Consider the following 13,738-nt stretch of genomic DNA (forward strand, 5'->3'; position numbering starts at 1 on the left):
GAACTATTCAGTTAGAATTTAAAGAAGAAAAACGGACTTACATTGTTTGTCTGCTGAAATACCTAACAACAGATATTTTTTATTTGTATAAAAAACTTTCCAAGCTTTTTAAGGGGAAAGCGCCATTGGAGTATCGTCACTATCAGTCAAGGACATGTCACTCCTGGTAGTGGCATCAGGGTTGCATGGAGTGACAGCACTTAATGATGGTGTGATGCAAGGGGAATCGAGGTTTGAAAGGCCAGACATCTCGAGACGCGTCGGAACTGCAGAATGCCCTCCAGACATATGCGCAGGAGTGACCTCTTCTGGCAGCTGGACATCAACCTAAAAAATAAAAATAATATGCAGGAAAAATATGCAAATTCATGCGAAATTGAACATCAAATTAGGCATTTCACAAAAAGTACATTTTAAATTAAATGAAGCTCGGATTATAAACATTACTAAATTATGAGCCAACTGATCAATTTTTATTGAGAATACCACTACAATATTTTTCATTTGCAAAAGTTGGATTTTAATGATAATTGTTTTAATTTTTTTATGCCAGATGTGTGAGCTTTTCAGCTATTCAATCTTCGGGCAATCCAATAGAGTTGGGATTCAGTTTCTGTCCTGCTCAGGATTTGCAGGGGGTCGAGTTGATTTAAGAGAACGGCACAATTAAAAAGGTGTGCCCTGTCTTGCACACTTCATTTACATGTTAATTAATTGTTTATTTAGATTTCAAATATTTTAATGCTCATTAAAAAAACACATTACCAATCTAATTTTTTCGGAGAAAATAAATTGAATCAAATGAAAACACCTGAACTGCTACCCCTCTAGTCTCATGGATTTCATTTCTAACCAGCCACTGCCACTACCATAAAAAATGTGTCTTTGCTGGTTCAGCAAGCCGCTTTAAAAACACAGCGGCTGCATAACTGCAAAAAAGATCTACCTGCATGTTGGCATTTTCCTCTTTGTGCCTCTTCTCTGCAATGCTTCTCAGTAAAGCTTTACCTTCCTCTTTTGTCTGTAACATTAATTTGGAATTAGATTTTCTTTTTATTTTAAAGGGCTTGAAAAGTTCCATTTCATGGAGGTTCAATATTGGTACAGATTCGTCCGATTTTGCGCGCCCATTGAAGTGATTCCCTAGTCCTAGTTATTACTTTTAACTTTTATGTCACTTATCCGGCGTGCAAAAGCCTATAAATGAAATATCGGCCTGCCCGAGCAGAAGCGATCTTGAATTTTAGGGTTTCCTGGTTTTTCCAAGGCAAATCAATAGTTCTTATTGTTTTATCAATATGAAATTTTCAAAAATACGACTTTTACGGTCACATGGGTGCTTGGTGGGCACATTGACCATCTCGAAAGGCCTGTTTGAACGTAATTATGGAGTTTGCTTAATTGCCTGTGGTCATTTTTCTATTGATCCAAAAATTAAAAAAATGTGGCGAAATTTAAAAGTTTAAGTTTAAATGATGCATTAAGCAATGGATTGAGGGTGCTCGCAGGGGATGGGGGTGGGCAAACATTTGACTAACCCTCCTCGCCTCCTACGGGGGAAAACCACCCCTCGAAAATGAGTATCACTCGGTTAATTTAAGCAGTCAAACTTGCATCTCAATTATTTGTTTATATCATAGAACTGGTATTTCAACAATGCATATTTAACACTTTTAACAAAGCTATCATATATAGCTATCATTATAGTCTGTTACATCTCTTAATACCTTTGGTAAATTATTATAAATACTTTGTGCGATCATTATCTCTAGACTTTCAAATACACAATTCAGTGAGCTCGGCATTACGAACAAATCTGTATCAAAATGTGGAGTAGCTTGCGTAGGGTTTTCGGGGGGTGGTTTTCCCCTGTAGCAATTGAGGAGGCTCAAGTCAATTGCTCGCCAAAGATTACAGGCGTGCGAGCACCATCAAATCGATCACATGTTAATTTAATTGTTTTGATATTTTAGTGTTACTATAGTATAATGACTTTTTGTAAAGGCAATTGGAGATGCACAATGTATTTCTAATGCAATAAATTTTGATCTAGTCTAATCTAATATAAACTTAACACATTGCAAAATATACAATGAATATAATTATAGTAAGAACTCAAAACTTCACAAAATAGCGGTCTACATGAGAAAAGTGCTGCATTACTCATCCAGTATATAACGCCAGCCATTGCTCTAATTACACCTTTCTGAGCAAGGAAAACATCTTTCATAAAAGTAGAACCACCCCAGATTGAATGAAGTATACGGCTCTATGCCAAAAATGCGCGATAAGCTCCTACTAAGGTAAGATTGAGATTGAAATTATACATAAATATAGGCCTTTTCTAGTCACTTTAAATTGCTGTTATTTTTCTTTCTGGGAGGGATCGAATCATTTCTTTAAAATATTTTTGTGCCCAACCTCTTCAAACTCCAAACACTTGTTGCAGTACATGCATGCTTGATCAACGTCCCCTTGGTTGAGGAAGTGGTTGGCCAAGTACTTGAATGCTCGGGCCAATTCCAATCGGTCTGAACCACCTGACAAATTGCTGCTGCACTCGACTGCTATCATTCTCTGACTTTCGGCGGCAAACTCCAAATAAAGCTCTGCTGCATTGTCTTTGTGTCCCATGGTGTCATGCAGCCTAAATAAAAATGCATTATAAATCACGTATTTCGGTGTCATCTTCAAGATAAAATTGAATCATACTTTGCTAATTTTAAAAGTGCAGTTCTCTCTATATCTCCAACATTTCTTGCTTTGTAATAACACTTCATGGCATCCTTGAACTTGTCTACTTTTTCATTGGCCTCGCCAAGAGCTATGAGCATTCTGCTGTCGTTAGGTCTTAAAGCTTGAGCTCTCTTGTAGTGGTATTGACTAAACTGAGGCATTTTCAATATTTCATAGGTTTGGCCCAGGCCATACCACGCTCTGTAGTCCAGCCAGTTTACTTCTGAAAATAGACAGTAAAAATTTTGGTGTTTTAATTAAACTTTGAGAGGTATCGTTTCATGGAGGGTGGTGGGGGGGGGGGTCAGATTTTGCACGCCCTTCATTATGATGTGCTAGTTATCATTATCACTTTTATGTCAATCTTTCTGCATGCAAAAGCCGAAAAATGAATCTTTGGTCTGCCCGAGCAGAAGCCATCTTGAAGTTTGGGGTTTCCTGGTTTTTCAAGTCAAATTTATAGCTGATGCCTCCAAATCCCCTTTGAGTCACAAACGCGCCGCGCCACAGATAAATAAAGGACAGAAAGAAGGCTGCCGATGCCGACATTCTTGCCCTGATTCAAACACACCCGGCCGATGTATGCGCGGCTCTTGCCTGATATTCACAATCTCAAGGTGCTGCCGCGCGAGTACGTCCTCCTTCAAAAGGACCGAATCGGCTGCCGACGCGTCGCGGGTAGGGTGCTACTCGCGATTTATCCACACCTCAGGCCAAAACGACTCGGACACCTCGAGGGGCGCGCAGAAATTGCTTGGGCTCAAATTAAAGTTGGCGAACTTTGGGCTATGTTTTTAATTATGAGTACCATTATTTTAATAGAAACAGCTAAAAATAAAAATTTAAGGGAAGATCACATATATTCTAAACTTTTTTTAGAATTTTCTTAACAAAATTCAATTGCATACATTACAGTGACAAACAAATACATATTTAACAAGCCTCCCATTTATTTATTCAAAAAATTTCAAAATATTCTTAAAATTTTTTAAAATTAGACTATTATTTTTTGAATAAAAAACAATTTTTTGCAACGAGGAAAAGCCCGAATCTTCATTTCCATGATCATCTCCTCGAGTGTCAACTTCTTCAAACAAACTATTATTTTATTGACTTTAATTTTTGAGATTTTTATTTTTGGACCAATAGAAAAATTACCATAGCCAATTTAGCAAACCCCTTAATTCTAACCAAACAGGCCTATCAAGATGGTCAATATACACACCCACGTGACCATACAAATTGTCTCTTTCATTTTTGAAAATATCATCACAATAAACCAAAAAGAACCAGGAATTTGCCTCCATTAACTAGATTTAAAAAAAAAATCGATGGCTTCCGCCTGGGTATTGTTCTGTTGCTTATAACTCGCACCCCAAAATATCCCAAAAATCTTTTTTTCCGTGAATATTTTCAACCCCTTTAATTTGGAAACACTTTTGTTTCAAATTGGGTATATGAGTTTTAGCAAGTTGTTTACTATAGCTAACTGCCAATTCTCTCCCAATGTGACTTTCCCATTTCTTGTATGACTTGTCGCAAGAGAATAAATGAATTGAAATAATAATGTATCAATATGCTGGGAATGGAAAAAACTAAAAAATGATCTCTTTTACCAATGGCTTGTCTATAGCTTTTCATGGCTGCATTTATGTTTTTCAGCTCCATATACTCGTGGCCCATCAAGGTCCATGCTGACAAGAAATTGGGCTTCAGTCTCAGAGCTCGCTGGAAACTCTGAACAGCTTTCTGGTGTTCATTTCGGAGACTGTAAAAGTTTCCTACAACATTATAAATATATATATGTATGTCTCTTTGATCTTGAATTTACTTTTATCTTTACCAATCACAACACAAGTTTCTGCTCTATATTTGTCAATTTCGCTGACCTGGTGTGCCAAGTGGGCCAACTCTGCCCGCATTTCTTTTACATACAACAAATTACTGTAGGTGTCCATGTTGTCAAGGCGGAACGGATCATCATTGGTCAAATTTCTAAAGATTTCCACAGCAATCTCTACATCTAGAGCACAATTCTTAAAGTTATTCAATTTTTTTTATAGAATAATGAAAAAAACCTCGTTTATTATGATAGGCAATTGCAATTTGTGCATCAACATAGCTACACTTTTCAAATCCACTTTCCTTCAAGAAATTGTAAATCTCAATTGCTTCTTCGTTCATTTGCAGTTCAAGGTACATGTAGCCAATAAAGAAATACTTAATCCAGTGATTGGGCAACTTAAGGTTTGAGAGCTGGAATTTTTATAAGGAAAATGAGATGGAAAATAATTATAAAAAATATATTACCATGCATCGGTCCGTGATTAATTGTGCTAGTTCCAACCAGGCTCCCCAGTTCAATGGGGACATGTTGATAGACTTCACTAAACTGTCGACTGCCTGATGCCGTACTTTGAGCTTCTTGAGGATAATTCCGTGCAGATAGAGCAAATAACCATCCTGAGATGAGTGGGAGGCCAATTTATTGCCAAGAATAGAGCCTGTGCCATGAATTAAGAGATTGAGGCTGCTCAGGAGATCTCGTAGATGTTGCAAGCACGGTGAATTTTGCGAATCTATAGAAAAAATTTAATTTAGTACAAAGAAAAGGTGAATTATCACTCACTGATTTCTGTCACATTATCCAAGTGACGCTTCTCGATTGCCAGAAACTTAGCCCAGTGATGAAGAAAAACAAGTTTAGGATGCTTTGAAGAAGCAAGAAAATAAGCACATCTATCAGAAAAGAAAAGGCATTAAAAAAGATATTTTTTTTATTAAGTGAATGCATTTTCAGCAACAACGCACCGATCATATTCTCTTAATTCCAAGAGGGTTCTGGCCAAATCATATTGATCTTTTTCATCAAGTGGTACTGCAGCTTCTGATTCTACTTCGGCAGGGTCAATGTTTATTTTTGACAAAGACATCCGCAGCTCAGACAACCTTATAAAATAAAAGAAAAAATTAAATAAAACTGGAAGTAGGGTGTGCAAGGGTTGTTTTTTGAAATTTCACCATTTGGCAGATTCAGAAAGACCACGTTCTAGGCACTCTTTAAAGCCTCGATGCAAGTCAATTTTCACTAAACGCAAATCCAAACCCTTCAACTCGTCTAGCATTTTGAATGATACATAAAATATGTATCAGTCTTTTTTCTTCTTCACACACACTACTAATATTTGTCTTTTTCTTCTTCCTGGAGGAAATTACCCTCCTTGCTCTTCTTGTTTGTTTACTCCGCGTCTGGGCTCTGGGCGCTGGCGTTATGGATGGGGAATGTTACCAGTTTCCAGTTTTTTACCCTTGCAACTTGCGATAGTTTTTCGTAAACATGTGTTCGTAAACTAGCAATTCGTGAGCCTGCGCTGCACGCTGCACTCAAGGAGAATCTGGAGAATAATGATGCACTCAGCCAAAAATTAGAGTATGGGATCAACAAGTATGGGGTGTGAATAAGGGCGGGGCTTAGGTTCTAGCTCCCATTCTCCCATTTGATTACATTGTACAGTACAATTACAATGTACATACCAGCTTAGAGCTTAACATTGTGGGAATGGGGAGGCTCCGCCTTTTTTCGTATCCCAAGATCTTGCCCAAGATGCTACAATCCCTAGCCAACAAGGGTCGTATTCGTAATCTCGCAACTTCGACAATTGTTCAAAGAACATGTGTTCGTAAACTAGCAATTCTTGACGCTGTGGCGCTGCGGAAGGGGGCAAACTTCCAGCAACTACCTAGAGACTCGAGGTTGGACTCGAGACAGGGTTAGCAGGAACCTCCTTGAAAAAAGCAACAGTCCAGAGTCCAGACTTGCTGCTTGTTTTCTGCTTGGTTTTCTGGCTTAAGCTTAAGCCCCTTCTTCACGGCGCCAACTGGTGGTTGAAATGGCGTACTACAGCCAAAAACCATCTTTCTGTTCGAAATGTAGCAGCCTGTTTTTGTGACGTCACAAAAACATCTCTTGGTGGAAGTGTTTCGCTGTTGCGAGATTACGAATACGACCAAGATTGGCGATATTGGCATTTTGGCAGCCTTTATTCGTGACGTCTCAAAAATAACTCGGCAACAAGAACTCGGCGAACGCAGCAAGGAGAGTAAAAGGTAAGAGGAGGCGCGGAGAAGAGGAGCCTCCTATTGTTAAACTGGTCCGGAGCCAATCAGCGCGCTGGTCTCCTAGGAGGTAACCTTCCTTCTGCTGGCTCTACATCAAACGCTCACTTAAGATAGTGCTGAGCAATTGCTGTCTTAGGGCATGCTAAGCCAAAATTACTGCATTTTACACTGCACTTAAATCGATCGAAGCGCCAATTATTTTTGCGGTCAGACCAGCCAATCACTCGACCAGAAAACTCTATTAAAAATATAAAATTTTCATATTTCGCAATATTTACTATGAAAAATTTTTATAAAGACTTAAATTAAAATATAATTATAATTGACTAACGTATAGATCAATTTTTTGACGCAAAACAATTAAAATATCTAGCGCTTTCTTATTTCTGCTCTGTCATTCTTTTTTAAATTAATTTCCAATTAAAATTTGCTAATTGCACATTTGATGAAAAAATCTTGAAAATTAAAAACAGTGTAATCAATTTATAAATAGCAATAATTTCACTTCACCATATAATATGTAAGTTACATTATAAAATCTGATAAAATCTAATAATAAAATTATTTCAGGATCACGATCTGTATTATAAACTTATTTTAATGATCCACAACATCACCTGTCAAAGAGTTTTATTGTAATTTTAATTTTAATTTTCCAAGTTTTAAATGAAAGGAATTAAATAATTGAAAAAATTTTAATTTTAAAAGACAAAATGATTTTAGGGGGAAAATTCATTTAGAATATATTTGTTGTGTTTGAAATATAATTTTTTATTTAAATTTTTAATAATGAACAAAAGATTTATTAATTTTATAAAAAAAAATATTAAAAATTCCATGTTGGTGAAGTAAAAAATTATTTTCACCGCTTGAAATAGGTTGTAGTGATGGCCTCCATGTTAATCTAAAATCTAATGTCTCTTTAGTTTGAGATGTTTATCTTCTTAATTTTTTTGTGCAAAAGGTCAGTAATTTGTCAGAAAAACACTAATTTTTGGACACCACCCGTAAGAAAAACTTGGGTTTGTTTACAACTTGTCCCTCGAAGTGCGCATGTGCTAAGCAAAAAGTGCTGCCAAGACAGCTCGCGAGCTCGCTGAGGGAGCTTGCTGTCTCAGCAAACCATACTTCACTCTCCACCGGTGTCTCAAGCCAATTTTTGTCTTAAGATAGCTATCTTAAGTGCAGTGTAGAAGAGGCATTCCGCATCCGCATCTCCTCTATCTTTTACTCTCCTTAATTGGCTCCCCATGCTGAGCGTGTTGAGTTGAGCGAAACCTCCTTGAAAACGCAGTACGCGAATCGCCGACAGGACGGACCCGTATCACCATCACCCTGACCTCTACCGGAGATTGCATTGCACTCCGCGCTGAAATAATTATATTAGATGTGGGGATACAATACTTAGACCTTACCGGAAGTGGCGTCTACGCAAGAAAGTCTTTTGTGACGTCACTTCTGATAATTCACTGTCATATTCATATACTATTCATCTTTGCGATTCCCAATCACCCAATCCATACAAATTTCTCAGTGCCACATTCGCCACGCCACAGCCACATTGCATTGTCTCGGACTTACCTAGAACTACACACATTTCAATCGTTTGCAGTTTGCAGCGTGTCAAAAAATGGCGGACCTGGACGATTTCTTTGCTAAAAAGGACAAGAAAAAAAGCAAGGGCAAGGGCGGTGGGCGCTTTAGCACAGTAGAACAAGTAGCCCGAAAACTGGAAGAAACGCCGGGTAACACACTGTCAGCTCCTCGAACGCGGGCTAAAAAGGAGTCCAAGGATGGCGAGTCGGGTCAACAGTGTCACGTGAGCTCACACTCAGAAAATATCTTTTATTATTATTCCAAGCACTGCTTCCATTCATTTCTTTACTAAACCTCTAGAACAAATTACTGAATTAAAATAAACCATACTGTTAATCATCTTGGTAAAAGCTATGAAGGAAAGGAACTGAAAATACCCGAATCTGAAAAAATATTCTTGCGCGTCACAAAACATTGTAATTATCATTGAATAATATTTCAGTTTCCTTCTACCTAATCACACTGGAAGCAATCTCAAGTGTTTTGTTACCTCGTTGGTTAATATTTCTAGGCGTATCTAAAGTTACTTATTGTAATAGAGCACTAAATACACCCTTTTGATCTGACGCTGAGAAAATATTTTTTACATGCTCTGTTGAATTTGCAGGAAGAAGACGAATGGCGCGAGTTCGAGGAGGAGAAAAAGGACTACTCTGGCCTCCGAATCCAAAACATGCAACTGTCCGAGGCGGATGAAGCAGGTGCTGCCTCTGACTCTGACAATGATGCTGCTGAGGCCGCCCGTCGTGCATGGCAAACTGCGCCAGCTGCCCCTAAAGACTCAGATGAAGAAGAGGACCCGGAAGCCCCTGAGCCAGACCCCTCGCCTCCACCACCATCCTCTGCTAATGCCCCCTCAGCCTATGTGCCACCTCACTTGAGAAGCGGTGCCGCTCCCTCATCGTCACCAGCTCCTAGTGGAAGTAGTGGTAAATTTGAAAATTCTTTCCCAAAAAAATTCAGATCTATTGAGGGTCATTTTATTTAAATATAATTAAAGATAATAATTGGGAAATGAGGAATAGTTCCGGGTTTGGGTTGCACCGCTGAGGGAAGATGGGCTTCAGTTGGTTTAAGACTGCACTTACCGGGACATAGCCAAAATAGGAGGTTCGGCGCACACACTCGGCATCGAACAGAAAGCTCAAATTGCCATCTCCATTTCCCTAAGCTACATAAGAACTATGTACACATAATTTCTCGATTTTTTTTTTAATCACTTTTTGACTTTGTTGTAAGTAACATTTTAAAACATAAATAATTAAGCAAACAATTATCACTCCTTGCAGTTAACCGTGGTTCTCGAAGTCGTACTGCCCCTGATATCAACAATGAGGCCTTTTTCCCTACGTTGTCAGCTGCTTCTGCTACCGAGCCTACTGGAGCTTGGGGAAAAAAGTAGGTTGAATTTTTATTCTTTCCAATGTCCACACCAATGGATGCAACAATTAAATTCTTTTTGCGTTGTTGTCAGCCAATCAAAAGCTGTAGCAGTTAGATTGTATGAGTCGACGTTATTTTTCAAAAATTTATCCATCATAAAACAGCATTTTGCATTTATCAAGAAATCATTCGTTGGAAAATCTGTTTTTCAAATGTCAGTAATTCAAAAGTAAGAAGCAATGTAAAAAAGTCTGAAATTTTTTCGAAATGAAGAGATTGGGATTTTCCTCGTTGCAAAAATTGTCAAATGGCTCTACCAGTTTCGGTCACGGTCTGCAACTGGTTTGGAAAAAATTTAAACTAATTTTTATAAAAGGAAGATTACAGGCAAGAGGATTTTATAATTTAAGCACTGAACCTTTTCAATTTTCAATTCTGGTCAATTTACATTAGGTTTATTTAGGAGAAAATTAATTAAACAATTGGATTTAACTGCTGTTTGTCTGGGTTATATTCCCTATAAGGTTACAACTCTACTCGCGGAATATTCTTTTTAATTAAATGGGAAAAAATACACTGATGGAAGGCGGGGGGCTGGTGGGATGCTCTCTCGAGGTTGTAGCTCGGATGATGCTGGACAAGAAGAAGGCCTGCGGCAGTGACGGTCTGGTCCCCGGAGAGTACTGGCGGTCGGTCACAAGATGGCCTGGCAATTCGCTGGGGGTGTCGAACGGGTAGCAGCTCTTGGGTCAGCCGCCAGATTGGGAACCTAGGGACAAGGTGGGAATGAGTATTTGGGCTTTAACAAATCAACATGTGATGTGCAACAATAATAGGCTTTGGAACTTAGTTTACCTGTTTGTCCTACAGGCAAAACTCGGGGAAACTAGAGGGTGGATATCTCACCAACTGGGGTGGTCAGGACTTGGGCAGCTCAATTTTTTCAATTTCAAATTGATCGGCGGTCCCTGGCTGGGGCTCTGCGAGACCAGGCTTGGGGCAAGGGGGGTCGTCCGGCCAAGAGTGACGGGGTGATCCGCTTGCTGGAAAGCCTGGGAACAAAGGATTAACTCTTTTAGTCCCTCCGTCAGCGGCAGTATGGCCAGAGAGTCGCCTACCTTCTCGGGAAGAGGCGAGTCTCGCAGTCGTACTGCAGCTGACGGGAGGGCTCCTTATATATCTATCGCCCACCCACCTCCACTATACAAAAGTATAAGATCCTCCAGAACGTTCTCCACCCGGTGGCTGACGTGAGGGAATTTTACTGTCATGCACAGTAAAATTATGACAGTAAAATTCTTGACATCGGTTAATAAACTCTTCGACACCCCAAAATAGAACTCCCATCAGTAATTTACGAGTGATAAATTTTAACAATTGAACTTTCCAATAAACTAAATTTACTCAACATTAAAATTAAATTAGAAAAAAATTTAATTTTAAATCTAGAACTTGAAAAAAAAAAAATTAATCCTCAGCAGTATTTAAACAATTAATCGTTAATCCCAAAGGCCATAATGTACAAAAGTTTGTGTGAGAGAAAAAAAATCAATTGCCATACACCACAACCCTATTTCATGAGCAAACGCGCTGCTCGCTGACTAATGCAAGAATCATGAAATGAAATTTTTTTAATTTTTGTAAGTTCTGGTATCAATAAAATATAAAGATCTGAAAATCAAAATAAAGAACCATTGGTTCGTCACATTTTTTTTTGTCTTTAGCTATAGACTGAATCAGTCAAACGATTCTTTTTTTTAATGGTGATTTGAATTTAAAATTGGCTTTTCCTCGATGGTTTTTTATTTTTAAGAAAAAACAATGCTCTACATGTTTTGGCGGCGGGCTGCAGCCATTAGCTCTGAGATCATACAGTTGACAAGAATTAGTACACAAATCTGTCTTTAAAACTTTTTTCTCAAATTTATTATTATTATTTATTATTATTATTTTTTTTTTTTTTGAGGAAAACTAGTTTAAGTTGCATTCTTACACAGAAAAACACATATCTGACCATTGAATTCAAAAAATTTGACCAAGATATTACTGCCTTGAGGTGGTTCCATTCTCTGTAAAGGAAGTTTATCGTTTGAACAATGCTATGTTCTCTGACTTACGTTATTAAGTAATTATTCCTAAAATAATTATAAACGAAATAAAGTAATATTAAATCTAGCAATTCCATCCAACCCAGATGACGTTTTTGGCAGGAATTGATGCCCTGGATGAATAAATAAATAAATAGCCCATTTATTTAGAAATGAAATAATGATCTGAAGCCTGTAAAATTAGTAAAACCAAATTAATCATTGATAATTACCAGTTGCATACAAAAGAATTTTTTATTACATTGTGAAAACTCTAGTGATATTAATAAAATACCTTTCGATAACTTCATAAAATAAAAATTCTTCTAAATAGCTAAGATCACTAATTTTTTTTTATCTAAAGCAGAAAAAAATATTTTATTGAACATTGAATCCCTTGTCTAAAACGAGATTAGAGTCCTAATGTCTGTCTTGAGTCCTACAAGGGAATTTGATAAAATCTATTTTGCAGGAGTCGAAGTCGTGACGACGAGCGAGGTTTTGAAGATGTACGAAACAGCAAGAGCCACTCTAATAGGCATGAAACATCTACGGGTGGAAGCCAACGACCTGTGTCCATGGAGAATAAGTTTTCTGCGCTTCGAGGTGCAGAGCAGAACTGAATTGTGATTGAGTGAATGCAGCCCAAATCTGATAGAAGAGTGCTCCCACCACCTGCTACTGAATCATATGCAGATTGTTGGCAGAATTAATAATAATAAAGCAACATTTCTTTTTTGTAAAAAAAAAAGTGTTTTTCATTATAAATATTTTAGCCCCAAAGCATGACAAAATGGTTTATTTAAAAAAAATTAAATCTAATAATTTTCATTACTGATTTTCTCGAGAGTAAATAAATCAATCTGTAAGAGTCCAAATGAGAAATATTTGAATGTATTTTGTATGAAATACTAACCTACGACTGATGTGGTGCTGCGTTAATTAATTATTTAGGCAAAGAAAACAAAGGAGATAAAAATTTGAAATAAAAAATAAATGAAACATTGAAATCAGGCAAACCTCATTATAAAGATAAAAATGGAAAAAATATAAAGGAAAATTTTATATTTTATCAAACAAGGGTTGTTTCCATACATCATTTCTCATTGCCGGCGTGTCATTGAATTTCACATTAAACCTATTTTCATGCTATAATTCTGAACATGAAAATAGGTTTAATGTGAAATTCAATGACACGCCGGCAATGAGAAATGATGTATGGAAACAACCCTTGTTTGATAAAAGACATGTGTTTTGTCGCTTTGCCATGCACGGCTTTCATAATCAAATCTGTAGCAATAGTTCCGAGCGCCAACAGTGTTTCGAGGAAAGTGATTCATGCGTGTGTTTGCTATGCGGTGAGAAATGCACCCAATATCATCTGGCTGAGTGCAACCACCGAGTGCTTAGCATTAATGACTATTCTAAAAATAAGTGAAAAACTTTGGAAACCCTGTCGCGCAAACTGATAAAATAAATTGTGAATCTTAATTTTAACCTTCTAAGATGTAAGTTGAAAGTTGTACTCAATTGAGTTTTCAATAAAGACCATATATTTTATATTTTTGCAGTTTTTCTTTCAGTTTGCCCTGTTTTCATGAAATCCACCTTGAGAGTGATACATACCATTCAAAAAAGGAATGCCGGAACTTTCTTAAAATGCCACGCCTAATTTTTTTTTTTTGGGCAGAACATGAGTAACATGACCAGAGTAGTATATAAAATACCATGGTATTTTATATACTACTGACAAGTCGCCACTGGCGCGTCGTGAAATTCTTGGCCCTATATTGTGTCAAAGATTATGAAGTGGCTTT

General features: G+C 37.5%; 2 protein-coding genes and 1 long non-coding RNA gene across 3 annotated transcripts; 1 reads left to right on the plus strand and 2 right to left on the minus strand.

Moving 5' to 3' along the window:
- Positions 1-41: 41 nt before the first annotated feature.
- Positions 42-6,423, minus strand: LOC132194548 (cell division cycle protein 23 homolog). Its single transcript, XM_059615888.1, has 12 exons — positions 6,271-6,423; positions 5,758-6,131; positions 5,548-5,685; positions 5,366-5,475; positions 5,047-5,315; positions 4,815-4,992; positions 4,580-4,759; positions 4,353-4,517; positions 2,713-2,959; positions 2,422-2,647; positions 947-1,021; positions 42-327 (listed from the first exon to the last, which is right to left on the minus strand). The coding sequence occupies exons 2-12, from the start codon at positions 5,859-5,861 to the stop codon at positions 109-111; spliced, it is 1,911 nt and encodes a 636-aa protein (XP_059471871.1). The 5' UTR covers positions 5,862-6,131; positions 6,271-6,423; the 3' UTR covers positions 42-108.
- Positions 6,424-6,666: 243 nt separating this feature from the next.
- Positions 6,667-12,672, plus strand: LOC132194554 (protein CDV3 homolog). The gene is made up of 5 exons (XM_059615898.1): positions 6,667-6,843; positions 8,468-8,674; positions 9,059-9,380; positions 9,741-9,849; positions 12,394-12,672. Exons 2-5 carry the CDS (start codon positions 8,486-8,488, stop codon positions 12,542-12,544), a joined length of 771 nt encoding a protein of 256 aa, XP_059471881.1. The 5' UTR covers positions 6,667-6,843; positions 8,468-8,485; the 3' UTR covers positions 12,545-12,672.
- LOC132194555 (uncharacterized) lies at positions 10,338-11,538 on the minus strand. Its single transcript, XR_009441559.1, has 3 exons — positions 10,953-11,538; positions 10,690-10,886; positions 10,338-10,603 (listed from the first exon to the last, which is right to left on the minus strand). It is a non-coding gene; the product is annotated as an uncharacterized LOC132194555 (long non-coding RNA).
- Positions 12,673-13,738: the final 1,066 nt, after the last annotated feature.

The sequence above is a fragment of the Neocloeon triangulifer genome, unplaced genomic scaffold, assembly GCF_031216515.1.
Source record: "Neocloeon triangulifer isolate White Clay Creek 2 clone unplaced genomic scaffold, ASM3121651v1 ptg000008l, whole genome shotgun sequence".
Classification (NCBI taxonomy): Eukaryota; Metazoa; Arthropoda; class Insecta; order Ephemeroptera; family Baetidae; genus Neocloeon; species Neocloeon triangulifer.

Coding starts and splice junctions, on each gene's coding strand:
- LOC132194548 (XM_059615888.1), bottom strand. CDS start 5,861: ATGCTAGACGAGTTGAAGGGTTTGGATTTGCGTTTAGTGAAAATTGAC. Junction 5,476..5,547: donor GAATTAAGAGAATATGATCG/GTGCGTTGTTGC, acceptor CTTTTCTGATAG/ATGTGCTTATTTTCTTGCTT. Junction 2,960..4,352: donor AAGCTATAGACAAGCCATTG/GTAAAAGAGATC, acceptor GTCTATTTTCAG/AAGTAAACTGGCTGGACTAC.
- LOC132194554 (XM_059615898.1), top strand. CDS start 8,486: ATGGCGGACCTGGACGATTTCTTTGCTAAAAAGGACAAGAAAAAAAGC. Junction 9,381..9,740: donor AGCTCCTAGTGGAAGTAGTG/GTAAATTTGAAA, acceptor CACTCCTTGCAG/TTAACCGTGGTTCTCGAAGT. Junction 9,850..12,393: donor ACTGGAGCTTGGGGAAAAAA/GTAGGTTGAATT, acceptor TCTATTTTGCAG/GAGTCGAAGTCGTGACGACG.